This window comes from Sparassis crispa (assembly GCF_003851025.1).
Source record: "Sparassis crispa DNA, contig_000000F, whole genome shotgun sequence".
Lineage (NCBI taxonomy): Eukaryota > Fungi > Basidiomycota > Agaricomycetes > Polyporales > Sparassidaceae > Sparassis > Sparassis crispa.
The window spans coordinates 4,545,928-4,572,663 of NW_020939747.1; the positions used below are offsets into that span (position 1 = coordinate 4,545,928).

The following is a 26,736-nucleotide window of genomic DNA, read 5'->3' on the forward strand; positions in this document are numbered from 1 at the left end:
AGATCAGCACAGTATACCCCACTGTCTTACGAGCTATCAGCGGCCATCGTGAGATGATTACGCCGCCGTATGCCTGATCTTTAGCGCCCGATCGAGTGGACAGCGACCACCGAGCGAGTCGCCTTCCACGGTCCATGTTCAGTAAGCGGTTCATTTAAATTCGCCAACTGGTTCCTGTTTCCCCGCTGTTCATGCGTCGGTCTTGACTCTTACCCTTGTCATGTTGCTCACACGCTGGAGCAAGGTCCACGATAATTGTATACGTAGCCGACCTACCCTTTCATAAGAATCAAAATACACCCGAGAATAAATACTGCACATCTTACCCTTGGCGACCACTCTCTTTCTCGGTAAGGGTTTCATTGACGAATTGCGCATCGACATCATTCCTGGTCTAAGCCCCATCAGGCGTTTACCTACAGAAGACTGGAAATCTCGCAGGTCCGCAAGACCACAATAGGTTCTCCAAGCGTACTTAATTAATACACCACACTCTTGAGCACAGCGCAGACGTCAGGCAACAAGATCGCTCACAATGATGATTGCCACTGATCCTGGAGAAAGCGGGCTAATCTGAGGGGAACCAAGTCGATGTCCGATGGATGTCTCGATTTCATGCGTCCGTAAGCCAAAGCTTCCAACGCAGCGAGCATTCAACGCGCTGGATTTAGTTTTATCGGAACCCTCCTGAAACCAAGTTCAGCCTGAGGGGAGCTGGTAGGTTGGCCAATATAAAGTTCATCTCCTGAGTAATTCGCCAAGATGCCGATTATTCTCATTCTTCGTTCGCTTGTCGACGTACAGAAAGTAAAAAGACAGCTAGTTGCAGTGGAAGTTGCATCATACTGGGTGGCGAGGGCTTCCGCCTTGCGATCACGTGGCTGCTGGCAACGAGGACATGAGACGGAAAGTTTGGAATCTTGGATCTTGTAGTGCTTGGGTCTGATATACACCTCGGCGGAACCCATGGCAACGATACTTTAATCACATATTGGCGGACATCCACACTAAGCACAACACGGAGGTCAACTGAAATAAACCGAGAAAACTATTACTTCGCGAACGGCATAACATCTAGCACCCAAGCAATAGGGGGAGTCAAAGTTGGCGATTCTGGGGTGATTCAGAGTTTCTCCGAGCACCGATTCTGACGACGATTTTGCATCCAGAATCGACTCAGAATCAGAATCGGACGTGAATCGCGTCGAATCGTCGAATCGCCTCTGGAGGCGCTTCTACCTCAGAATCGCCGATTCTCGCACCTCGATTCTTGTTCCTTTGTATCTACTACTACAAAATTTGTAATCATTAGAAACAACTACTTATCCTCCATAGAAATCATAATAGATTCGTTGCTCTGGTGATAATACATGGGCTGTGACCTTATTTTCGATAATTTTCCACATAATTCTCGGTACTTTCTGATTCAGCGGTTCCACGCCTTCCTTACTGTTCACTCATATTAACAGCATAGGGTGATAGCTTGTTGCACCCCTTAATAAAGAAGCTATGTCTGTCTATTTCCTCGACAGTACAGCACAGCAAAATCCTCGCTGGGATCAGCACAAAATCGCGAGAAACACCTGCGAGGAATTGGGGTGGTCAAAATTGATAGGATTTTCACACGATTCAGTTCACCGAAATCGACTCAGAATCGCCACCAGAATCGTTCACAGAATCGTCAACTCTGACTACGGTAATTTTCCTGATAATCAGGAAGATGCGATAAAATGGTCTTCGACCACCCGAGAGGGATTGGCACCGCCGGAGTGCCAATATCCGAAGCAATGCAGGTATAATCGAAATACGCAGGGTACCACCCCGCCATGTCCCAATCAAGGACCCACAGCTTGTTTACGTCGTCGAGGATCAGATTCCTCAGAGACATATCCTGGTGGGTGAAAACGAGAGGGTGGTCGGTGGTGAACTGCCTATTGGTAGGCGCACCCGAGAGGGCGAGCTTCCAGTTGAGCCAACAGACGAGATCCTCGTACGTCGCGAACGGACCAGCACCATAGAGCGTGAACCATATGCCCTCGCACTTTCCCCCATCTAAAGGACCAGGCCTCTTGGACGGTGTCGACACACTGCTGGCATGCAGCTCACATAGGTATCGTGCCAGCTCAGAAGCAACATGTTGATGCTGAGAGTCGTCCAACATGTGCCAGCAGCTCTGGACGGTGCGTCCGCGGATGAACTGCATGACTATGTAGGTGGCATCGCCTTGCTTGAAAACGAGGTAGACGTCGGGCACCGGTATATCAGTGCGCTCCAGAACATGGAGCGTATTCAGCGCCTCAACATAGCGGACAGAAGGCCCGTACTTGACGACGAGGTCGTCAGTGATCTGCACGACCCGGGTCCCCAAGTCATGTATGACGGTACCTAGCGGGATCAGTTCCAGAACACGCAGTGGAGTTAAGTCTGTGTCCGGCTTCCGCTGGAGTACCGAGATTTCTGCAGGTTTTGGAGGAGACGGTTTTACCCTGAAAACATAGTCAGCAACTCAACGATCGGACAAGTAAGACTAAGAGGCTTGCCTGGAAGGGTCATCTCCCTCCAGCCGACATCGAACAGCGTTAGTAAAAATACCTGGATAAATTCAATGATTCTGCTTACCACCATCAATCGGATTTTCGAGTGCGAAAGAGAGGATATTCCCCAGTTTGCTGAGGAAAGACACGGGACTATCAACGTCTGGAGCGACGACTTCTTCTGTGCCAGAGCCGAATTCGCGGCCATCTTCTCTACCTCCTCGTGAACCACCGCCGACACATCGAGAGGTACGGCCAGATGGGTACAGCCCGTCAGACGAATGAGGGATGTCACAGAAAATTGCGCCTGCAACTCTGAGGGTACATAGCATAATGCAGATCTATGCTGCTCGAGATCCACGAGCTAAGTGCCAAGCCAAGAAAACAATGTAAAGAAACTGACTGACCATCAACGTGTGCCATATACTCATACCCAGAAAGTAGTCTAGAATTCCAGAGAGATGCAGTACCCGGAAGTCTGAGCCTCCGGCGAACGTGTCATACTCATCTGATAGATAACGAATGGCTTCTTCGTGAGTAACAGGCATCCACGTAGTCCTGCCTTCTAAGTCAACGCAGGTTTCAAATACGCAGTAGCGGAAGGCTGTATACAGTCCGGACGAAGTGATGGCGGAATGCACGATTTTGAGCAGCAGTATACCGAGGCCTCGTCGAGCGTAAGTTCGCCCGGATCCACGAAAACGAGGTGAGACCCAGGTTCAGCACTGGGGCCACAACCACGGGGTGCTGACAGGACTACGTGGAGACCCGGTAGCACCGCCGACAGGGAAGAAAGTGCTGTGTTGTAAGTGCTGCCGGGATCTAAAATTACATATGCAGCGCCACAGACAAGGACAGCCAGAGTGGAAATGGCTACGTGTCGAACATCCTCAACGCAGATAGCTACAACGTCACCGACCCCAACGTCGACAGATCCCAGCTTCTCCGCTAGCTCAAGAGACAACGCGACAACGGCCGCGTAGGAGACATTGCAGGAGGGTGAGACGTAGCCTTCAAGCTCCACGTGAGCTATTGCTGTGGCGAGGGGGTCGGACCTCGCTCGCTCTGCAAAACAATCCTGGAGCAGATTGCCAGTCGGAGGGACGAACGAGAGAGGGGGGTGTTTGTAGCGAGCGTTGATTGGCGAGTCACCGAGGAGGGCTTGTTCTACAAGTCCGGGGAACGAGTCCCTGGGCAGCGCGTGCATTCCGCTTGTGTGAATGTGACGGAACGCGCGTGCGACATGAATCAAAAACCATCCCGCTTGTGATCTTGAAATTTCTGCTGTATCAAACGTAATTTGAAGCGAGTGACGATCTAGGAGGGTGTAGTGCGTGATAAGTACTGGGAAAGACAGCGAAAGGGCAAGTTTTTCTGGCGATGCAAACATTTCGCAGGAAAAACATAGCGCTACAGCGGGGGATGCAACCGGGGCCGATGGCGAGGGCGAGGGCATGGAATTCTCGAGGACAGGTAACATGACTCTGCACCCGTTGAACAAGGTAGGTATGCCGTACTTTATTCCAAGGTTACACCCATGGTGCTGCAGAGCGCAGACTGTAGCGAGAGCTAGTTGAGACGGGTCGCCACCGGTTATGCCTAAGTCGAGCGTTCTGGAGCACCATAAGGGCGACGAAAGTGGCGATGGAACCCAATGAGAGATAGTGAAAGGAAGGCGTGGCATAGCATGTACGAGCTACAATACGAGCTAATTGGAGAGGCGGGATAGAATTAGTAGATTAGTAGTAGAGGCTGCCGGAACGCCGATCGCGTGCCCTGTTTGGTTCCCATACCATATAAGTGCAGACATAACACACGCACCCACAATACAAATTCGGGGCGTTGTAGCGCTCCCGTTCACTCTGACTCTGAGCGCAGATATCCGGAGTCACAAGTGCACTTATTAGCTTCAAGTTGACTCATACTATGTCACTACCCCTCGATCGCGGCTGTCGCATGTACGATGGAGAATGAAGACACGCGTATAGGAAAATTATTACAGAGCACTCTCACCGTGAATTTTGGCATCCCTTCCAGCTCTCCAACGAGCTCATATTTCAAGTGAAATAAGAATCTGCTTCTGGATCTTACTAGGTATCTCGGCTACGCCGATGTGCACAACGCAAGGCCTAGACACATATGGGAAGAATCGTAGAGATATTGAGTGGGGGATGACGGTTCCTCCTCAGACCAATTACTGATACTCTGGGCGAACTCGAGGCCCGATCGTGGCGACGCGTCTCCTGCGGCAGGCCACCTTCATGAGTCATTTATCCCATATTTTGTAGTCTGAGAATATTCCACTCACATTCCACACTAGCTGGAAAACGCGGAGGGTGGGAATGATGTTGCATCACTGATCTATTGGATGAATTTGGAAGGGCGGAAACAATACAGAACGAGTCGAGCCACTCTGTGGAATCTAGAAGCGAGGTGCAGAACAACGACTACCAATCCCGAACGTCGCCGTCACATCCGGTGATTTGAGGGCATGATACACAAGCACACCATAAAAGCCCATCGTGAGTGGGTAATGCAAGAAGGCAGACGCACCAACACTCGCAGCCGTTTTCCACCGCAGGATATCCCCAAATATCTTACCTCTCATCGACAATGCTTGACAAAGGGTCTTACTTGTTGGAGAACCCGACAATCGATAAGGATGCCGAACCATGGATGGACACCCCCTTCGTCGCCAGGTACATCGTCGCCGAAAGAGCCCTCGAGCGTCCCATGCAGCAGGACATGGTCAACCATTGGAGACTTTGGTTCGCCCTCGGTCCTAACAACTGTCTTGTTATGGACATGGTCAAGACGTCGGTCCAAGACAAAAGCGCATTTATAGGCGTCGTTCTCAAGTTGTCGAAGCGTCGCATGACCGAAATCAAAGCGCTTCCTAGACGTAACGACGTAACTGTCCGCAAAGTCCTCGATTTCCTCATCCGCAATGGGAGATTGAGATACCGTTTTACCGAAATGGGGACAGGTTGTGCGTGGTGGGTGGCAAAGGCTGTGGCGGACCTGGAGGAACATGGCTTTATCAGGAAGCCAGATGGAGCGGTATACACGCATGACACCATGGCTGACACCGTCTTGGAGGCGGTCAAGAATCTCTATGAGGAGAAGGAGGACGGCGGAATACAGGTGACGCCATTCGCGTTGGAACCTCGATGTAGTATCTTCTACTGGTACGTTAATTTACGGTGATGACAACTAAAGATATGACTGACCCTCGCATGATCGCCTGCATCATTCAGAGAGTTTCTGGGAGTTTTTCTGCATTTTGGCCAGGCCAATATGTCATTGGATGAGAAACTTGGAGAACAGCAGAGTTTGGAGAATGCCATCGAATAAATGTATGCACTATGTGCCTAGATTCCAACTGTCACGGCCTTGCGGATTGTATTACGCTACCCACCAATTCCGAAGGAGGATTGATCGAGACTCTTATGATATTGCAATGGTATACAAGGAGGTTCCCTTTTAGCAAGCCAGAGAATCCTACGCCGATTGAACGTTGAATGGTTAATTGTGCTCATTGGATGTATGGAAAAAGCCATGCGGATAAGAGTACAGAGTGTTGGCAAGTTACTCCTAGTCACGAGGGGCACTCTAGCTCTCTCAAACTTGCCTAAATTCATCAACTGGTAGAGCACCGTCTAAGGCGGAAGTATAGCGCCAGAGATCCAAGCTGGCTATATGTTTACATTCCGAAATAGATCAGTCCCAGCACAATAAAAAGGGAGAAAGACAGCTATGAAAACGGCATGACATCCAACGCGTATTGAATGGACTGCAAAAGACGATACTCGACATCGTAGTCTGGAAGATGGGATAACATGGTCTTCATCCAGCCATCCGGAATTCGCACCTGCGGCGTGCCGACGTCTGCCAGAATACATGCATACTCGAAGTACGCGGGATACCAACCTGCTAATTCCCAATCGATGACCCACAGTTTGTCGTTATCATCCAGAATAAGATTTCTCGGAGATAGATCTTGGTGAGTGAAGACGAGAGGACGGTCGGTGGTAAAGGAGTTTGTACTCTTGGTCTGTGACAGCACTTCTTTCCGGTTGAGCCAGGTGACCAGCTCCTCGTACGAGGCGAACGGACCGGCACCATAGAATGTGAACCACGGTCCCTCACACTTCCCTCCGTCCAGCGGGCCAGGCTTATTAGACGGCGCCGATACACTGCTGCAATGCAGGTCGTCGATGTATCGTACGAGTTGAGAAGCGACGCTGTGACGCTGAGAGGCGTCCAGCATGTGCCAGCAATTCTGGACTGTCGGTCCATGAATGAACTGCATGATGATGTAAGTGATGTTGCCCTGTTTGAAAACCAGATGGACATCAGGGATCGGAATGGAGGTCCGCTCTAGGACATAGAGCATGTTCCGAGCCTCAAGCTCGCTGACCGACCAGCCATACTTGACAGCTAGGCTTCCGGTGATCTGTACGATGCGAGGGCCCATGTCGTGTATGACGGTGCCCTTCGGAAGCAGCGCCAATACATGGAGCGGTGTCAAGTCTGTGTCCTGCTTCTGGTAAAGTAAGACGATTTCGGAAGGTTTCTCCGGCAGTTGATACACACTGAATCTCGCGATGAGCGGCTGAACAGTCCAGAAAGAATACAGGACTTGCCTCGACGGATCCTCTTCCTCATGCTGATAATAAGCACGTAATCAATCAATATGCGGCGATCAAGATACGAGACGCCTCCTTACCACCATCAGTTGAATCTTCGTCTGTGCGAGAGGTAGCTGGTTCCACGTGGCCAAGGATAGACGAGGAACAACCAATGTCCGGAGGGGCAATTTACCACCAGCTTGTAGTGATTCCGCTTCAGTATCTTCTAACGCTCTGCAAACCAACGCGGACGCATTCTCCACCTGGTTAGGCGGCACGGCTAGATGGGTGCAACCTGTCATGCGGACCAGAGAGGACATTGAGATCCCACTCTCCAGTTCTTGGGATACGAAACATAATGCGGATCGATGCTGCTCAAAGTCTCTCAACAGAGCAACTTAGGTAAGAGAGTAGAAAATGAACTGACCATGAATGTGTGCCATATGTTTAGGCCTAAGAAATGACTTGGAACAGTGAAAAGATGTAACAACCGGAAATCAGATCCTGCGCCAAACTTGGAGAAATATTCCTTCAGGTGGTGGATAGCGTCCTCATGTGTGACAGCAATCCACGTCTTCTCACCTTCGGAGTCGACACTGGGCTTAAAGTATGCAGTAGCGGACGGCTGCACAGAGGCGGGACGAATGAACGTCGAAGGTAGCTGCAATGTGAGAATGATGCTTTCATCGAAGACGAGTTTCCCCGGATCTACAAAGGGGAGACTCTGGGAAGGTCCGAAAGTTTGGCTGAATTCCCGCTGTTGTGACAGTACAGCGCTCAGCTTCGGCAACGACGTCGATTGCGTAGACAGTGCCTCTACGTCAGTGTTGCCGGTATCCAATATGATGTACGCTGCGCCACAGATTAAGACGGCCAATATAGACACGGCGATGTGTCGAATGTCTTCAACACAAATTGCTACGACGTCACCAACGCCAACACCCACGGACTTGAGAGTGGCTGCCAACTGCAGAGACAGAGCGAGAACTGCGGCGTATGAGACATGGGATGTCCGTGTAATAGACCCTTGCAGGTCTGCATGCGCTATCGCTGTGGCCAGGGGATCTGTCTTCGCTCGCTCCGCAAAGCAGTCCAGTAATAGGCTGCCTACCGGAGGTGCGAATGAACGATGCCAACGATCGTAGCGGGTGGCGCTGCTTTCACCTTCGAGAAGGGCTTTTTCTACAACTCCGGCGAATAGATCCTTGGGAGGTCGTTGTGGCCCGTGCAGTGCAATATGGTGAAGGGCCTGGGCTATATGAATCAGGAACCATCCCGCACGGGATGTCTCAATCTCATCCGTATCAAAAGTGATGTCAAGTGAACGCCGACTTGAAAGAATATAATGTGTTATGAGAACGGGGACGGAAAGCGAAATCGCGAGCTCAGTAGGGGATACCAAACGCTCCTGGGTCATACACAGTGCCACAGCAGGACGCCCTTCTGGATTTGAATTCGATAAGGTGGCAACGGTGGTATCAAGGATGGGAACCAGAATCTTATGTCCGCCAGACGAATCAATTATATGGTATTTGATTGCAAGTTCACATTCATGGTGGCGGAGAGCAAGGACCGTAGCAAAAGCGAGATGAGATGGGTCGTCGTCAGTGACATCTAGGTGAATAGTCCTGGAACACCAGATAGGCGACGAGGGTTGCGGAGAAATCCAATGAGATACGCTAAACCGCGGCATAGCAGGATGCATGGACAAGTTCAACAGCAGTGCCGTCGCGACCACTGGCCACGGATGCGTGCGTTGTTTGTTCGCACTGCCATATAAGGTCGAGTCCTTGTACTCTGATAGAAGCTCTGCTCTTAAGTTGCATTTTTTGGAAACTACCTGCCTACCTGACGGCGCGGTGCGGAGAGACGCCGTCCTATCCATTCTTTGTGGCGGCGGTGACCAAGTGATTCAGAGCCCCCCAGCTGCAGTTACACTGGTATCTTTGATGAGTTGACACGAGGACGGTCTAGAAGTTTGATAAAACAGGATACGAGATCTGCTTCCATTCTGGCGTAGCGCCTTCCTTGGCTCTTCTAGCGCCTGGTAAACACGCATCCACAGGTGGGCAGCGTGGCGAACAGATATATATTCATCTGCTCTCAACCTGCAGGAAACACTGTACTCGCTCCAACTTTCAGGAGAATAATAGATGCATCCAAGCGGAGGGCGTGGTCAGGATGTTAAAGATACATGCAGCGTGTCTGAGCACGGAGAATACACCCTGTACCACAACATAGATCAATCGATACCGGTCTCTATCAAAATACCTTCCCATGTCTGCTGGTTGCGGTAAATGGCTCGAGCTTCTGTCGTAGGTATTTTTTTCCAATCATGAGTCACTTACGCCACAATACCACTGTGTGAGAAACTGATGTACATCACCACACGAAGAAGGAACGTATGGGCTGGAAATAGTGTGGAGAGCTGTCTCACATGGGGCCGAATGAGCGCGCCAGATTAGTCGTCTTGGGTTGCCAGCATCGCCTTGAAGTCTGAAGAGGTGCATCAGATGAATACCCCGAGAATTATTTAAGAAGACGTATTGCATCCGCACTCAAAAGACTCAGCAGTGCCCGCCAACACACAGTATTCACCTGCACTACCTTGTCTCCACAGTATGCCACCCATGATGCCCAAACAAGATCCTGCGCTACCACCCAATCCTTACATCAGCCCAGATGCTTATCTTTACCTCGACGCTCCCTTCACCGAGATGTATGCCGCTGCCGACAAACCCCAGATCCGTGAGGCTCTCAACGATGCGGCAAACCATTGGCGTTTGTGGTTTGTAGTAGGTCCCGCCACGTCGGTTGTCCTGGACATGGTCAAACAAGTGGAGCCGGATGAGAATGGGAGGCAGAGGATGGGTTGTTTGGGAATCACAACGAAGCCGTTCAAACTAACGTGGCACCACATGCATGCGATCACGGCGCACCCCACTGGAGACCGTTCCACTATCCGTGCAGTCTTCGATGCCCTCGTTTCTCGTGGCAGACTTAACTACCAGTTCACTGAGAGCATCCACGGCTGCGCCTGGTGGGTGGAAACAGCTGTGCGCGATATGGAGAGAGCCTCCCTCATTATGAAGCCGCCAAATGCGAACTACGCGGAAGCCACTGTTGCCGACGCCATTTCCGCAGCGTCCGCATACTTCTACATGCGCGATAAAGACACCGGCGAGATAAAGTACGCCCCGTACCCACCGGAACATGAACGGCGCGGTATTTTCTACACTGGCTGGTGAGTCAATCTTGGCAGACGCACTCCGGATCTGTTACTGACCGAATTAATTGATTAGAGCATCAGAAAGTTTCAGTCTCTACCCCGTCCCATCAGGAAAGCGGATGGATCGGCAGTATTGAATGTGCTTGATAACAATGATGATGTAAGAGTTCTGCGATGTTATCGCGATACGAGGAACGTATTTTACAGTACCTACTCCGCAATATCCTGTTGTCTCGATGGTTGTGGACTTTGCCATGTCAGTGAACTGCGCGAGATACTGTGCCATTACGACAATTCCGGCCGGGGGTGTGACAACGGACAGCCAAGTTGTGACGATCCGGCCACCCGGTCGGAACAGTCGTGACAGCGGACGGTGGACACGTTGCGGCTAGCCGGCCAAGCCAGCCGCTGAGGAGGGAAAGGTGACCGGCCTGCCGGCCAAGTCACGACCTGGGTACCCAAGTTTGTACCATCCGGCCACTACGCCCGCGACATATATATGTAGGATTCCGGCCAGGCCAACCCCGTTCGGACGCGTGACTGGCCGGATTGGTCGTAATGGCACAGTATCTTCAAGTTGACGAGTCATGATGCATGAATGCCTGTGTTCCAGCGTACCGCCATTTAAGCCAGGGCCTCAATTCGAATATCTTAACTGAAGATAGGGTGTACTTCTTCCATAGACTCGAGTGATCGATCAAGATTCGTGACCAGCTCCGTCCCGGGCCAACGTGTCACACCTACTCCTACTTGTCTTGATAATTGCCTAGATTATGGTGGCAGTAGAGCTTAATGGCGACATCAACCGACATAGAAGCGTTTCGCGGGGTCCTGAAGAGCAGCAAGAGCATAGTGGCCGTGGTCGGAGCCGGGTTGTCTGCAGCCTCTGGTGAGCGATCCCGCAACATCTCTCGCTTGCTTAAATCTATACATTTGGCCAGGCATACCAACGTTCAGAGACTTTGGTGGACTTTGGAATTCTTATGACCCTCTGGAATTCTCTACTCCTCAAGGGTTTCTCGCTGATCCAAGCCAGGTATGGCAGTTCTATCATCAACTGCGAGAACTGTACGTTCAACGATTCCATTCATTGCAAACTAACCGACATGATACTAAGTGATTCGCAATGAGGTCTCTGCACGCCACACCGAACGCGGGCCATATCGCGCTAGCAGTCCTGTGTGTCCCTGAGAACTTGCGCATCGTTGCACCCCTTGCCCGATTCACCATTATTACTCAGAATATCGACGGCTTAGACATTTGCGCCTTGAAAGAGGTGATTGCCAAGCGTGTCCAAGACCACCACTTCGTCGCACCGTTGTCAACGTCACAGATCTTTGAGATCCATGGCAGAGTCGTTGACACCTTATGCACGGTCTGCGGTCACCGAGAATCACGCACAGAGAGCCCGTTATGCCAAGCTCTCAAGAACGTGCCGTTCAGATCGGAGACCTATATTCCGGAGGAAGATCTTCCCCACTGTTGCCAACCAGGTTGTGGTGGACTGCTTCGACCCGGAGTGGTGTGGTTCGATGAAGTTCCTCACCATCTGAAGGACGTCTATCGCGTCGTCGACGAAGCTGATCTTTGCCTTGTCATCGGCACTTCTTCGACAGTGAGTGCTCAGATAATCTTGTTCGCAGAGCTATAACCGTTAACGTTCGCGTGAATCTACTCTAGGTGTCACCCGCTGCAGGCTTTGCATATGAAGTCACTGAGCACGGTGGCAAAGTGGCTATTTTCAACATCGACTCCTCCGATGATGAACGAGCGGACTTCTTCTTCGCTGGGCCTTGTGAGGAAACACTGCCGCGTATCTTCTTCGACAGTTGATGTGCTATTTTTGATTAACACAGCACACTTACTACGATGACTGGTACGATAGTGCTGTAGTGTATGAGATGTTAGTGGCACCGGCACGTACCAGTAACACCATACCAAGACTTCCTTGTTCTTGAATTTGATTCGGGGTCCAGTCTAGACGCAAAAGAGATCAGACAGTTAAACGGGATTTGACAGGACTCGAGTGAGCAAATAAGGACAGAGGTACAACGGTACATGGGAACATCGCTAAGTGCACGAGCGAGGAAATGGTCGATGGTAGATGTACAAGAAGCTGTGGACAATCCGCGAGCCACGAGTTCAGAGGTCAAGAGCGCTCGCTACAATCATTGAAGAATATTGAAGACCAGTAATGCAATCGTAGGAGTCTGCTCGAAAATTTTCTGGCCCACAGATCGAGCACGATTTGATGCAGAAGCTGGAGTCACTGGCTCGTAGTGTCCATAACACAGCAGACCTGTGGCTGCCGCGACACGTATGCAGGCTGATCGTTTATTTGTTGTGGGTTCCGGTGGCTGGTTGTCGAGATAGGGGAACATCTTCGTTTACAGTGCAAACGGCGCAACACGTGCGAAATCCGCGCGACCGCCAACTTTACTGCAAACGGCAATAAGATGTCGATGAGTTGAGTGGATGGGGGGGAAGCAGCTTTCGGAGAGGCTCAAAACTAACAGATAGAGGTTGATCCCGGTTGGACATTCATACTAGATTCATCCATGAAATGCCAGTGTATTGAATGCTTAGTGTGCTGGAGGACAATGCAGCGCTATGTTTTTCGTCTTCTTCGGGATTTTGCCATTATAAGCAGCTTGAAGGGGGCAGATACTGCATTGGCAGTCAGCAAAGCTATCAAAATTGAGCTTGGTCTATAGGAAGTAAGAACAGAATGGATGTCGTGTACAAAAACCTACACGGACAACAAAATCTGCGGAGACCGATACGACAGCGCGCGCAGATGATGATACAAGTGGTGTTCAAAAATCTACCCATCTTAGACAACTTTCTATGTCGTGTAGCGCTCTCCATACACTCCCTCCTGTATCGCTTTGATTTCTGAGATCAATCACGTTAAGTTCAAAGGCAGTAACAGGAGACATAAATAGAACACGCACGGAGAGCAAGGTGCTTCGAGTGGAACCGACACCACGACAGGTTGCCTGAGCATCAGAAAGAACGATGGTCAGCATTATGCGGCTGAGATTGAAGACCTCAATGTACCCATCATGAACCAGAGGTTCTGCACGCCGAGCCAGCGCCACGCACTGCGCAGCTCACCCTCTTCGTTGAGACCCCAGATAGGTGTGATCTTAGAAGCGAGCTCCTCTCCGGCAAGTTTCGCGATAGCGCTAATGGGACTGTCAAACCTAGAGGCGAAAAAGCACTCGTCAGTCCATTGGTGGATCAAAGTCCAAAGGCGAATCGCTCGGTCGAAGCGGGAATACGCACCCAGTGGCGAACATAACAACGTCCGCATTGACCTCGCTGCCATCCTCGAAACGGATCCCAGTCTTTATGAACCGCTCGATTGGACTATCGTTCTTCAGCTTGATCTTCCCGTCAACGATCAGCTGGGATGTTCCAACGTCTAGAGTTCGTCTATCAGTGCTCGCACAAGAGTGTGTGCAAGAACCCTGGACACACCGAGGTAGTATCCTCCTCCACGTGTCATCGAAAGGTGTATGAAGCCGGCGCCCTCAGAGCCTGCGTACGTCTTGAAACCGACTTTGTGCAGCCCGTCAAGGAGCGGTCTGCCGACCATGTCGATTCGTCTTATGAACGGAGGAGGTTTATAACCAATTCCAAGGCTCACTTGTCTGCCTGGGCGATATCATCGATGATACGCCGCCAGAAGAACACCTGCAAGGAGGTGGGAAACGACGCGTTGAGGCGATCAGCAACTTCGGTGGGGTGCCTGCCCTGCCAATAGAAGCCTGGGTCATCGTCAGAAGCTTGTTACTGCTCGATAAAAACAGAAGGGGACTTACGATCGAGAAGCTTCGGCATGCCGTTCCTTGTGGACATAACGTGCGTTGGACTCCTCTGGTACAGCGTGACATCTAATATAGGACGTCAACACTGATATGCAGGGATCAGCCGAGCACTCACCTACTCCATGGTCGACATAATCGCCGGCAATATCATGTGCCGAAGTACTCGCGCCGATGATGAGAACCTTCTTTGCGAGGTGGTCCTTTGCGCTGTTGTGCTCTGTAGAGTGCAATACCTGTCCCTGAAATTCCTCTCGTCCGGGGATCGAAGGCATGTTCGGGGAGCCTGCGCCGAGGCCCAAAGCGAGAACGACATGGTCAACGTGGAGCTTGCGTTCCGAACCGTCTGCGCGTTCTACAGTGACGTCCCAGGTCTTGTCCTCACGTTGCTCAAAGTGCTTCAACGTGGACGATGTCCAGACATTGATCTCCATCGACTCAGCATAAAACTCGAGCCAGTCTGCGAGCTGCGGGACGAATTAATCAAAGATCAAACAACAAACGGGGGTGACGCGCCTTTTGAGCCGGGGTATACACCGGCCATGATGAGGGGAATCTACATCGTGTTCGTCAATGCGAGCTAAATTGCTAGTATAGAAAACTCGTACGGGATATATGGCAGGTGGTCATACCCTGTGGCCCATCAGCAACGCTACGGCGGACAAATCGGGGACAGGGGCACACTCACAGACAGGGTCATGCAGGCACAGCGCCTGGTACCGATGCCTCCACAGGTCGCCGATCCGCTTCCGCTTCTCGACTACGAGCGTCGGGACGTCTAGGAGCTTCAGCCGCGCGGCGACGTCCAGCCCGCTTTGCCCGCCGCCGATAACAATGACCTTGGGGTCCGCGTCGAGGAACTCGCGCTCGCGCGCACGCTGTTCGAGCCACTTGCCGTGGTTGGGGAGGAAGTTGCGGTGGGACCCGGTCTTCTCGGGGAAACCCTTGAGTTCCTCCAGGTTGGTGTATACGTGGTGAGCCTTCCATGTCCCGCTCTCGGACGGTACTAGGCGAAAGATACCACTGCCGATGCCCACGTCGGTCTCGAATGTGAAAAAGCCTTCCAGGAACACGACGTCCTCAGCGTACTTCTCAAGCGAAGTCGTCCCGAGCTTCAGTTCGGAGAATTTCGAGGCGGCAAGGCGGTCCTCGAAGAACTGCTGGAGGTTCTTCGCGCCATGGAAGGTGCGGAACTCCCAAGTGAGTGCGAGCATGTCTCGCCACCAGCCGTCGTCCACGAAGAGACTGAGCACGCCCGGGACATTGTGCGCAGAGACTTGCTGCGAGAATGCGTTAAACCAACCCGAAGCAACCGCCTGGACGTCGAGGTCGTCCGGGATGGTCACGCCAAGCTTGTCGAGCGTGGGTAGACTGGGCTTGGGCGTATCGGACATGACGAGTAGGATACAGGCGAAGCGGGCTCTACGAGTACTTATAGAACTGCGATGGGCTGATGACTTGATCTGCGAAGACGCGACAGGTGACCTTTTGTGTGACCTAGTGCAAATCTTCAAATGACGAGCTCTGAGCCCACTTTCTCCCACGCCCGTGTCGCGGAAGTCACAAGTCACGGGATGTTCCCGTGCGCGTCACACTCGCGTGCATGACAGTTCGGTACACCCTCTAAAGCTTTCTAGTCTTCACCCAGAGCGATGGGAGATCCGAGACCATAACAAACAGCATACAAGATGCAAAACAGGACGTACGATTTTCGAAGAAGCGCACTCTGCAGCGATGTCAGGTCACTTGATACTTGAGATTCGGACCCGGAGTAACGACATAAGCGGGGAAATGCGTATCAAGGAACGTTCTTGAAGATAAAAAAAGCAAGCGACACGAGTAAAGATGCACGCAATGTGTGTGTTGAAGTCACGGTTTTGACCGATACCCCCTTCAGGACAGAGTCGAAGCCCTGAGTGATCAGCTGCACAGGTAATATCAACACATTTTAACGTGTACGCGGGAGAGTACGGCGGAGGAGAGCCTAGTGGCGAAATCTTCGGGGTCACGCTGGAAGGAGTTTGGGGCCCACGCAGAAATAAGTGCACTTGCCTCGAACGCGACGAATCTTATCAGCAGATGATACAAAGTGTGAAACCGCTGCTTGAGTAGTCGATATGCGTTGAATTATCACTGCAGCGTTTACCGTCAGAAAGCTAGTATACGAAAGTCGGGGAGTCGCGAGAAATCCGAGACTTTTTTCATTCTGAGCACCAAACAGAGCGAAGAACCGAGAGCACACACTGCAAGTTAACCGGTTAGTCGTCGGCAGACGTTCATTCTTGGAGGTCAATCAAGCAAGTTTTTCTTTGGTGATATGCGAAGAGCGAGTTATGATGAGTCGCCAGTTACGTTCCACCATCTAATCGTCCCAAAATTTCCAGCACCGAGGAGCACAGAAGTGGCCAAAAGTCTGTATCTCGATGGGAGCATCAGTCGTCAGCATATTCACAGGATGGTTGTCGCGAAATCTTGGCGATCTGGTGAGCTTCTGCGGAAGATACCAGGCTGGAGATAGTTGCGAGCCCTACACTTCTGAGTATCAATGGTCATGAACAAGTAAAAATATCGGAGCGCACACGGGTCAGAACCGTCTCTCCTATGCCCACTCCTTAGCTCTCGGTCACAGACTCAGCTGAGACCTAAAGCAACATCAAGGGACAGAAGTCGACAGCATTCTTTCATTAGCTGTTAACGTTGGGACATGGCGCTGCAGGAGGACTTGGAAGTTGGAACAGCACCGGTGCCGGGGTTGAGTTTGGCCCAAATTTCTGTCCATTTGACCACAATTTCCCCCGATATGTAAGAAACACGGCCAAAGCGCTAAATTGGGGCCAAAAAGAGACATTTCCTTAATCCCCAACTTGACGGCCGTCGCTCCACCAGGCCTCTACAAGTCTCCTCTCCGTCCTCCTTGCTTTAGATTTATGTGCTGACTGCTTTTGCTAAGTTCTCGAGTGTACCCAACCTGTCTACTCGGACATGAGCTCTTCGTCAGCATCGGGTTCGACCCGTGGGCGTGATTCTGGCAGTACGTGTTCATTTCTAGCCGTTGCAATCAGGTTATGGTGCAATCTAAACCGACGGAGGGTCCGAGACATACCTCATGCTACCTGGAAGCACCAGAATGCTGTCATACTTGCTCGGGGGTTCTGCAGTGCAAGGTCGACGTTGTCACTGTACAGCCTGCGGGGCGGCTGTTGATGTCCATTGGCGCTCCCTTCGGCCGAGGAAGCTCTTCACTTATTCGAGCTGAGCCATCACCAGCTGTAGAGAGCTTCAAAGCGACCGCAGCTGATAGGCGTCACGCCCCGGTCTGTATTGGTTTCTTAGAAATATTGCTGAGATGAGAGACTCTATGTTCCGAAGGTCGACCCTCCGTTACTTCTTCATACTGTGCCTTGAGTTACGCATGTGAAAGATGTGAAGTAGTATGTGTATTGATTCACCTGCCCCTACGAGCTTGCAGGGACTCTCCGTCGGCTTGAGATCGCTTCTATTGATCAGCTTTCGCAACACTGCTTGTTACTCATGTTCTGCCATTATTACAGATACCCCTGACTACTTGTACCAAGTCAAACTATTAACTGCTCTCCGGAGCGGTAAGTTGTGCGTCACCATCTATGTAACGCACCTGATGGCTCGATAGGCGATCCGACTGTCATTCACCCTTTCCTGGCGGATATCTCCAGTCGAAAATCCTCGGAAGGCGACACAGATGTAGGAGCTGCAGCTCTGCATCTGGCCATACGATGCGCTTCATGTGAGTGCGTCATATTTAGCCGTGGTGCCATTCTTAATGTCTCCGCAGGCGACACCGTCTCACTGCTGCTCTCCCATCGCTCTATTTCGCCCAACTCTGTTTACCCTCCGGGCTCAGGCACGACAGCTCTCCACCTTGCCGCATCCATCGCTCGTACCGACGTTGTAAATCTGTTGCTTGAGCAAGACAACATAGATGACAGTGCGAGAGACGGTAACTGCAGGACATGCCTAGAGGTAGCCAAGGGCAAGGACACCGTTCGTGCAATCCAAGGCGAGTAACGTCTTTGAATACTGGGTCCTGTAAACGTCTGGCAGTTTCATCGCCATAAGAGTTTTTGCACCGTGCGTCTAGCGGCGAGATGCTGACTTTACGCACAGATTCGCGCTCGCTCTTGAATGCATCATATCGCTCCCTTCTTCGCACGTACATACTGTCTGTACCTACCGCGTCGCCACCAAGTGCTCTTCTTAAGCTCGTGTCATCACCCCGCATCCACCTCGTCAATCTTTCGTACATCGACGACGCTTCCGGCCGGACACTCCTTCACGAAGCAGCGAGACGTAAAGATCTGCGACTTGTGGAGCTCGCGATTCGCGGAGGTGCAGACGTGTTCGTGCGCGATCGTAAGGGCAGAGCAGTAGGTGACGGCGTTGGGAAGGATGACCGCGTGCGGGTGTTCCTGAGACAGTGTACGTGCGTTCTTCTCCGCAGCGGGTGATCTTGACTGAGACGTCATAGTCACGAATCAGGATACAACTTTGATCAATGTACCGTCATCCGAACCGCCTGAGCTCAAAGGGTACCTCAACAAGTATACGAACGTCGCGAAGGGGTACAACACGCGGTGGTTCGTGCTTAAGGACGGTGTTCTCTCCTGTACGTCATTCTCGTATTTTGCAAACCGATTGCTAAGGGAGCCCTGCAGACTACCGCCACCAGGAAGATGAGAACGTTGCATGCCGCGGCTCGATCGCGATGAAGACTGCGGTGCTGCACGTCACGCAGGGCAGCTCTGGGCCGCGCTTCGAAGTGCACGCGACGCCAGCGCGCGGGCACCAAGGCGCGCAGAAGTGGTACCTTAAGGCGAACCACCCGGTTGAGGCGTCCCGCTGGAACCAGGCGCTCCGCAGGAGCATCGAGCTCGCGCGCCGTGATGCGGACGGCGACCGAGGCAGCGCGGATAGCGAAGCGCTCAGCTACAAGCCGCCGTCTACGATCGGCTCGTTCGTGGGCAGCTACTTCCCTCGCAAGAGGCCGGGAGTGAACGGTACCCGTTCGCGTGCGAGCTCGCTTGCGGGGGACGACATCGGGGATGCGAACAACCTCGCGCGAGAAGGTAGTGGGCGGGCGCCTTCAGATGACCAGGAGGGCGAACAGACGTCGTTTGCGGAGTCGACAGAGAAATTGCCTCCGCATAGCGCGTCGTTCGAGTTGCAGGGCAACGCGGTTGAAGCACAAGTGGATCTCACCAGTAAGTTGCTTGCGAATTTGCCACTCCCGTCGAACATGCCTCCTCAAGTCACCGAGGCACGGAGAGCAGTCGAAGATACATTTGGCATCCTGCAAGGGATGTTTAGCGAGTACGTGCAAATGGTTCGCGACCGCGAAGAGTGGTGGAAAGTGAAGCTTGAGCGCGAACGCGAGCGTCAGGCCATCTGGGAGGAGAGCCTACAGGTCGTCGTGCGCGAGGGCGACGCCATGGAGCGAGAGCTGCGCAGCAAGTCGCGCCGCCGGAGCCGCACGATAGACGCCAGTTTTGCTTCGACCGGCCAGGACTCTGGGACCGTGAAGAAGCGTCTTTCTCGGTTGGCTTCACCCACCGAGGCTGAGGCCGTGACTACCCCAACAGAGGGTCCGCTTGCTGCGTCAACCGACCTTACTGTCTCACCACGGATGCCTTCTGCTGCACAAATCACTACAGGAGCTGGTGTGTGGCCGCTTTCCCTTTCACCCGTAGCGATGGACACCGAGTCCTTTGCGGACACGGACGAAGAAGACGAGTTCTTCGACGCCATCGAGACCAATACGCTACCCAACCTCATCGTCACGCAGTCGCTCACAGCTCCGTCTCATGGCTTCTTCATCACGCGCAATCGTGAACAATACTTGGGTTACGAATATCTCCGCAAGCGACTCGCTATTAGTAGCGACAATCGACCTCCGATGAGCCTCTGGGCAGTGTTGAAGAACAGTATTGGGAAGGATTTGACCAAGATCTCATTCCCTGTCTTTTTCAACGAGCCCACGAGCATGTTGCAGCGTATGGTGAGCGGAAGTGCCGTTCACTTCTAGTGTTATTACTTATGCAGGCGTAACAGGCCGAAGACATGGAATTTTCGGAATGCCGTTAGTATATTTTCAATCAATCCTTAGTACATTTTGCAGTTTCTGAGCACATATGCAGTTGACGCAGCGTGTGCCGAGAGCGACCCTCAGCGACGCATAGCGTTTGTTGCGGCGTTTGCGATGTCGAATTATTCGTCTACGATCGGGCGAATCGCGAAGCCATTCAACCCTATGCTGGTGTGTCGACTTCAACGTTCTCGTGATTGTAACGATGTTCTAATACACCAGTATATTGTAGGGCGAGACGTTCGAGTACGTGCGGTTTGATAAGGATTACAGGTACATGTCCGAACAGGTCAGCCATCATCCGCCAATTTCCGCCTGTTGGGCGGAGTCGCCTTCGTGGCACTACTATGGCGAAGTAGGTGCTTTGATTCTGTAGACGTAGGAGGAAGCTGAGCAGTTATTGTTCAGGTGGACGCTCAGAACAAGTTCATGGGCAAATCCTTCGAGATTCGCCCTACAGGAGTCGCCCATGCTGAGCTCCTTCTCCCAGAGGCCCAGGCACCTCATTATCCCAAAGCGAAAGCTCCTCATCTGGCAGGCAAAGTAGTCGAGCATTACAGCTGGAAGAAAGTCACTACAAACGTATCCGGCTTTATTCTTGGCTCGCCCACCATCGATCATTATGGAGACATGATCGTAGGTGATATTTTTGTGAGCGATCTACTGACCTCACTTTCGCTTTACTCAGGTCACGAACCATCGCACTCAAGACCAATGTTTACTTACGTTCAAGCCCCGCGGTTGGCGAGGGAAGGACGCTTATGAGATTTCAGGCTACGTTATGGATTCGGACGGCACGGTAACGTATGAGATTGCTGGACGCTGGAACAGTCAGCTTGTCGCTCGGGCTGTTGGAACTGGCATCGGGCAGTTGCATCCTGACGTGCCCGTGGCTGTTCCCACCTCTCCTTCTCCGACCGCGGAGTATATCCTCCTGTGGCGCAACTCGGTGAAGCCTCCTGCGCCGTTCAATCTGACGCCATTTGCGATTACGCTGAATGATTGTCCGGACACCCTCAAACCATTCGTGTCTCCCACGGACTGCCGGTTGCGCCCTGACCAGCGCGCATTTGAGCTGGGAAATTACGAACATGCGAATAATCTGAAAAACAAGCAGGAGGATCTCCAGCGCGTCACGCGGCGTGCACGCGACGAAGGCAGGCTGCCTCCTCACAGACCGCGCTGGTTCACCAAACGGATAGAGCCCGATACCCATGAGAGAATATGGGCACCTTCTACCATTGACTACCGTCTAGAATATTGGCTGGAGCGGGAGAAGATCTGGCAAGCCAGAAAATCAGGAACTGAGGCTGTCTGGAAGGACGTTGACCGTATCTTCATCGATGACGACCCAAACGGAGATTCTTGACCGTCTGGATATACATCGTTCATTCGACTTGCATTCTTATCCTTTTAGGAAATGTCGCGCTTGCCATGGATACTTGGGTGGATGGGATGGACCGTACGTACGTGTTTATTGAGTAATGTGTTGTAACTCTTTAGATCGAGTAATACCCGGGGATGCTTCCTCACCATTCCAGTTGACTGTTATTGCATGAGGATGTAACACAACCGCCCTCAATTGCATCCTCCTGAGGACCCACAATCTCTATCCCGCCTTCGTGTCCCTGTTCAATCAATTCGGCGGTCGTCTGCCGGACCATCCATTTGCTGGTCCCTATGACAAAATCGAGCTCGTCTGCATCAGGAAGGAACAGCAAGATATTGTCTCCTTCATTTCGAACGTCGAACGCGAGAATGCTATAAGAATCATCATTCAGACACTTGCCAGAGGCGAGTGTGAAGTTGCGTTTATGCATTGGGCCTGACATTGAGAACGGTTCAGTAATCCGATGCGCAGAAAGGCTGTTTGAAACGCGCACAGGACACGTAGAGAGCACCGCTCTTAGGATCATCTCCGATGATGCCGTGTTCAAGCACAAACGCGCGTTTGTGCGGACACATCTGACACGAAGATCAGCGCCATATTGTACGATCTCCCATGACAGTAGCAAAGAGATACCTGCTGAGTCGCAAAGTAACCGCGTCGCGGGACGTAGAAAATGGCAATTTGGCTGTCCCCGTACTTCACGGCGGCGGAACTTGCGATGAGGATCTCAGAACATGTTCGTTAAGTTTAGGTGAGAGCTCACGTTGTTCCCGCATCAGTCGGCGTTAGGTCATGGACCTTAGCCATGGGCTGCCACTTCCACTCGCTCTTCGGTGTCCCCACGTCGCTGTGTTGCAGGTGCACGGAAGGGAAGACTTTGGCCCAATTTGCGGGTCGGCGCTGTCCACGCTCGGTGATTTGTTCAATTTGCATTTGGCGTTCATCCTAGACCAATATTCTTACATTCCGCATGACAGCAACAAGACGAAATGGCGAAGCTTACCGAATTGACGAATTGACGGAATTGTTTCTGGCGCCCAGGATTGTCCACGACAGCTTTCCACTCATCTTGATAGGTCCCGATGAGCTCCTCCATCTCATGCTCCAGATCATCGCAGATGCCGAGCTCATCATCCAAAAGCACCTTCCGCAATTTCTAGAATATGATGGGTTGAATGCAGGACTCGCGACCAGTCGTTCAAGATTTACCTCGATCCCTCCTTCCATCTCCTCAAGCCACCGAGACGTGCGCATGAGCTTATCAGCAGTCCGAATGTAGTACATGATAAAGCGATCCAGAATTTTGACGACTTTGGACGGCGGGACATCGTTGACGAGCAGAGTCGCATGTTTCGGATGTACGCCTACATGCAGGTCGGTCAGTACGGGCAGTAACCGGAAAAAGTATTGCATTCGCGCGCACCTCCGTTTCCACAGACAAATACTGGGGGGATATCGGCACGTCAGGCAGTGACTCGAGAGAAAAGAGAGCATGCTCACTGTTCCATCCTTTGTCCGTTGCGATGAGTCCGAAGTCTTTGCCCTGTGCCTCAGCACATTCTCGCACACAACCGCTCACACCTCCTTTGAATTTATGCGGTGATCGTACACCTTTGTACCGATGTTCGAGCTGTACGGCCACTGCATTTCGGTGAGCATCTCGAATCATGAGATCAAGTGTGTATCTCACATCCTACGGAGTCGCCAATACCATACCGACACCAAGATGTGCCGACGCACGATTTCACAGTGCGTAGCGCTTTTCCTGAACCACATAAAATTTTGTTTAAGCGAACATAGGGCCTTAGGCGTATCAAGAGCACTTACCGTAAGCGTGGCCGCTTTCAAAGCCTGCGTCAACCAATTCCTTCCAAATAGAGGGCAGATCTGCCTTCTGTGCGCCAAACATATCCACTCGTTGTCCGCCCGTGATCTTGGTATATAAACCATCTGATAATATGATCACGCCAGCTGTTCAGTGGAAGCACGATCGGACGTACATTTCTTCGCAACTTGCCCCAGGACAATCAGTTTATCAGGTGTAACCTCGAGAATGAGGATTGTCAATACTTAGATCCACAGGACGATACTACATGGTGTACCTCTCCCGCTGGGATTCGCGGCACTACGGAGAACGTGCCTGTGATACCGTCAGATGAGCTATCAAAAAATCGACCTGAAGAGAATGGCATGCGTACCATTCCTTTGCATGTTTGCCATGAACCTGTAGAGCGAAAGGTCGGGTGCTGGTCTGACTATATTAACTTACCTACTAACCTGTCATTCGTATCCTGGTTTCTGGTGCATGGCGTCAGATACTTGGGCTGAAATCGGCTACTGAGATTGCATCGCTCACGCGTGATGAACGGGATCCATAATATGTTCGTTGAAAAGGGACGACAGAATACTTCCAACTGCGGGTTTGCACACTTCGCAGCCGATCGACTCCTCGTTTACACCAACAGCCCTCATGATTGCCGTCAACGTCTTCAGTTTTTTGATTCTACGCCGAATGTAAGTATCTTAGATCATTTATATTACGTAATGCTCACTTGACTACGTTGAATAAATCGGCTCGAGACATTGCGAAGTGGGGACAGAGGTTGTTGCTCACGGCGTTGCCTGCCTTCACCATCTCTGCCTGGTAACATGATAAATAACAACACCCGTAGAGCATCGGAGATACGGACCTTAAACAGGTTAGTAAGGAATGGCATGCCTTCGAATAACGGTCGATCATCGAATCATCGACATGAAGAGAAATTGCAGACGTACATCCTCCGCAACCATTTCCTGCCTTCGTTTGCGCCTTGACATCGGGAATGCTTTGCGCGCCATCTTTGATGCATTGCACAATCCGGCCTTTGGTCACATTCTGGGGGTTCATCAGACCCACATACGCAATCATAAGCCCATCACCCACATGACAACTGCATATTTGAGCGTCATCATCCAAATCCGCACCAGCGTCGTCTGCATCCTTTCCGGATCCCAGAATAAATTGTGAGGGCGGTACCTCGAGTGCTTTCTGCGCATACGTGATGTGAGGATGCATATACTCCTACACGGGAAGGTGCACGAACTCTCTTCTTCACAAGCGCAACGAGCTTGATGTAGTCTGACGTGTCGCCGACCATCATCCCGCCAATAATGTACTGCCCGTCCGCACTGAAGATGTACCTGAGCAACATTTGTAGAAGTTATAACGCACGATAGTCAGTGCGCGTAGCTCACTTCTTGTACACACCCGCAAAAGGATCGCGGTACGTCAGCGCCTCCGTCGGGCCCTCTGCTACTGCAGCGGAAGGCCCATGCCTCTTCTTCGGCGAAGAGGCATCGCTGGGCGTAGATTCAGATGTGTGCTTGCTGGTAGACGACAGCGCGTTGGCAGTGATTTCCCAAGTGCGCGGTTTGTTAGGGCTGGGTTGCTTGCGAGAGATCGGAATGGCTTCTGCAACCGGCGGAATTGAAACTTTCACGGCAGGGTGTTCGGCGTTAGGGTGTTCGGCGTTGGGGTGCGCACGACGTCTCTCGGCAAAGAAGTCGCCGAATGATGCGACCTGAGACGGGTCTCTGTTAATCGACAACTAATGGTGAAAGGTCACACACGCACGTCCACGCCCATGAGCTTGAGCTTTGTGGATAGGTCGGGGTTGTTCTGTCATGCATCGTAAATGTCTGAATTCTTACGTTAAGGAGAACATACCATCGTTCGCGGCCTGAAATCCCCCACATCGGTCTGCGTCTGCGTAAAGTTGAATGCCAATATGTCCGCCATCTCAATACCAGGAGCGATCAAGCCGTACGTGTTCCCCTTCCAACTCGCGCACTCACCGATCGCAAACACATCATTAGCACTGGTCGCAAGGTGGTCGTCTACGGCAATACCCCGACGTTCGACGCATCTGATGCCCGAGACACGCGCAAGGTCGTCTCTGGGCGTGATCCCAATAGCGAATATTGCGACTTTGCATGACACGACAGCGCCATCGTGAGTTTCAACCCCCGACAGTGCCCCGTCACCATCTGTCACAAGCCGTACGACAGACGTGTTGCCACGGAACGTGACGCCCATGGCTTCGATCCGGCGGAGCACGATCTCGCCGCCCTGGTGGTCAAGCTGGCGCGAGAGCGGAAAGCCCTGGCGGTGGATGATCGTGACGCTATCGACAGTGTCCAAGTCGTATACGGCTTTTGCTGCCTCCAGTCCCAGAAGACCGCCACCCAATACCACCGCCTGCAGCGGTAAACGATTGGTATGAGCACATGGGTTCGGTAACCTAACACGTACAGCAATGCCCTTCACGTTCTCCTTTTCTACGTAGGCTAAAAGTTTGTTCATGTCCGAGATGTTGCGGTAGACGGATACGCCGGGAATGTTGGGATTGGCATAACCAGGGAGTGCCGCGTCAGATCCCGTAGCGAGGACGCAGTAGTCATATCTGATCGACCGGTTTTTGTCAGTCGTAACAGTGTGTGCCTCTGAATCAAGTGCAGTGACAGTTTCGCCGATGTAGAAAGTGAATCTATCTGGGTCCTGCTGTGCGTACCATTCGGCTATGGATAGCATGTCAGCGATATGCATCCTTTTTTGATTGTGCAGTGGTAAACTGACCTGAGTTTAAGTAGAGCTTCTCTACACTGCGATGCTGAAAATATTCTGTCAAGGCGACTCTATTGTAGGCAACTGTTACGCACAACAGTCAGGCAGATATGGCAGCTATATGAACGGTAGCTTACGATGTGTTTCCTCCCCACATGTCACAACACGGTACTTCTTGCCCTTATCCAGGTTCAGCAATTTCTCGACGAAGGCTTTACACGACGAGTTTGATTCTAATGCAACAATCTACCAATGCAGATGCGTACCTATCCCAACCATTCCAAGACCAACCACAAAAATCGTCTTCCGTTCCACAATCGCTGACATTCTGTATTTGTTGAGCGCATCAAAAACTTGGCAAGTAGATTGAGCCTTCTCCACGCCGGGAGTTAATCCCTGTT

General features: G+C 51.8%; 8 protein-coding genes across 8 annotated transcripts; 3 read left to right on the top strand and 5 right to left on the bottom strand.

Moving 5' to 3' along the window:
- Positions 1-1,681: 1,681 nt before the first annotated feature.
- Positions 1,682-3,082, bottom strand: SCP_0116510 (kinase-like protein; the record flags this gene model as incomplete). The annotated part of the gene is made up of 4 exons (XM_027753871.1): positions 1,682-2,486; positions 2,541-2,557; positions 2,620-2,880; positions 2,942-3,082. 4 exons carry the CDS (start codon positions 3,080-3,082, stop codon positions 1,682-1,684), a joined length of 1,224 nt encoding a protein of 407 aa, XP_027609672.1.
- A 17-nt stretch (positions 3,083-3,099) lies between these two features.
- On the bottom strand, positions 3,100-3,741 carry SCP_0116520 (hypothetical protein; the record flags this gene model as incomplete). Its single annotated transcript, XM_027753872.1, has 1 exon — positions 3,100-3,741. One exon carries the CDS (start codon positions 3,739-3,741, stop codon positions 3,100-3,102), a length of 642 nt encoding a protein of 213 aa, XP_027609673.1.
- A 1,406-nt stretch (positions 3,742-5,147) lies between these two features.
- On the top strand, positions 5,148-5,741 carry SCP_0116530 (hypothetical protein; the record flags this gene model as incomplete). Its single annotated transcript, XM_027753873.1, has 1 exon — positions 5,148-5,741. One exon carries the CDS (start codon positions 5,148-5,150, stop codon positions 5,739-5,741), a length of 594 nt encoding a protein of 197 aa, XP_027609674.1.
- A 547-nt stretch (positions 5,742-6,288) lies between these two features.
- Positions 6,289-9,050, bottom strand: SCP_0116540 (hypothetical protein; the record flags this gene model as incomplete). The annotated part of the gene is made up of 4 exons (XM_027753874.1): positions 6,289-7,129; positions 7,181-7,203; positions 7,264-7,536; positions 7,593-9,050. 4 exons carry the CDS (start codon positions 9,048-9,050, stop codon positions 6,289-6,291), a joined length of 2,595 nt encoding a protein of 864 aa, XP_027609675.1.
- A 2,136-nt stretch (positions 9,051-11,186) lies between these two features.
- SCP_0116550 (NAD-dependent protein) lies at positions 11,187-12,227 on the top strand (the record flags this gene model as incomplete). Its single annotated transcript, XM_027753875.1, has 4 exons — positions 11,187-11,283; positions 11,336-11,462; positions 11,526-12,009; positions 12,075-12,227. 4 exons carry the CDS (start codon positions 11,187-11,189, stop codon positions 12,225-12,227), a joined length of 861 nt encoding a protein of 286 aa, XP_027609676.1.
- A 1,012-nt stretch (positions 12,228-13,239) lies between these two features.
- On the bottom strand, positions 13,240-15,618 carry SCP_0116560 (putative indole-3-pyruvate monooxygenase YUCCA8; the record flags this gene model as incomplete). Its single annotated transcript, XM_027753876.1, has 11 exons — positions 13,240-13,289; positions 13,349-13,393; positions 13,455-13,600; positions 13,683-13,821; positions 13,878-13,984; positions 14,047-14,167; positions 14,222-14,293; positions 14,343-14,691; positions 14,741-14,780; positions 14,833-14,857; positions 14,913-15,618. 11 exons carry the CDS (start codon positions 15,616-15,618, stop codon positions 13,240-13,242), a joined length of 1,800 nt encoding a protein of 599 aa, XP_027609677.1.
- Positions 15,619-17,206: 1,588 nt separating this feature from the next.
- On the top strand, positions 17,207-21,711 carry SCP_0116570 (hypothetical protein; the record flags this gene model as incomplete). The annotated part of the gene is made up of 12 exons (XM_027753877.1): positions 17,207-17,255; positions 17,776-17,826; positions 17,874-17,987; positions 18,036-18,260; positions 18,368-18,679; positions 18,729-18,866; positions 18,916-20,255; positions 20,309-20,336; positions 20,395-20,513; positions 20,575-20,697; positions 20,751-20,978; positions 21,031-21,711. The coding sequence occupies 12 exons, from the start codon at positions 17,207-17,209 to the stop codon at positions 21,709-21,711; spliced, it is 3,408 nt and encodes a 1,135-aa protein (XP_027609678.1).
- Positions 21,712-21,871: 160 nt separating this feature from the next.
- On the bottom strand, positions 21,872-26,662 carry SCP_0116580 (Nitrite reductase [NAD(P)H]; the record flags this gene model as incomplete). The annotated part of the gene is made up of 27 exons (XM_027753878.1): positions 21,872-22,167; positions 22,226-22,307; positions 22,366-22,444; positions 22,496-22,677; positions 22,736-22,888; positions 22,942-23,096; positions 23,156-23,176; positions 23,233-23,373; positions 23,423-23,497; positions 23,560-23,682; positions 23,733-23,778; positions 23,835-23,872; positions 23,931-23,956; positions 24,010-24,030; positions 24,089-24,235; positions 24,285-24,373; positions 24,423-24,451; positions 24,508-24,607; positions 24,656-24,760; positions 24,816-24,912; positions 24,967-25,292; positions 25,346-25,390; positions 25,439-25,969; positions 26,024-26,289; positions 26,348-26,419; positions 26,473-26,547; positions 26,602-26,662. The coding sequence occupies 27 exons, from the start codon at positions 26,660-26,662 to the stop codon at positions 21,872-21,874; spliced, it is 3,381 nt and encodes a 1,126-aa protein (XP_027609679.1).
- Between the last annotated feature and the right edge of the window lie 74 nt (positions 26,663-26,736).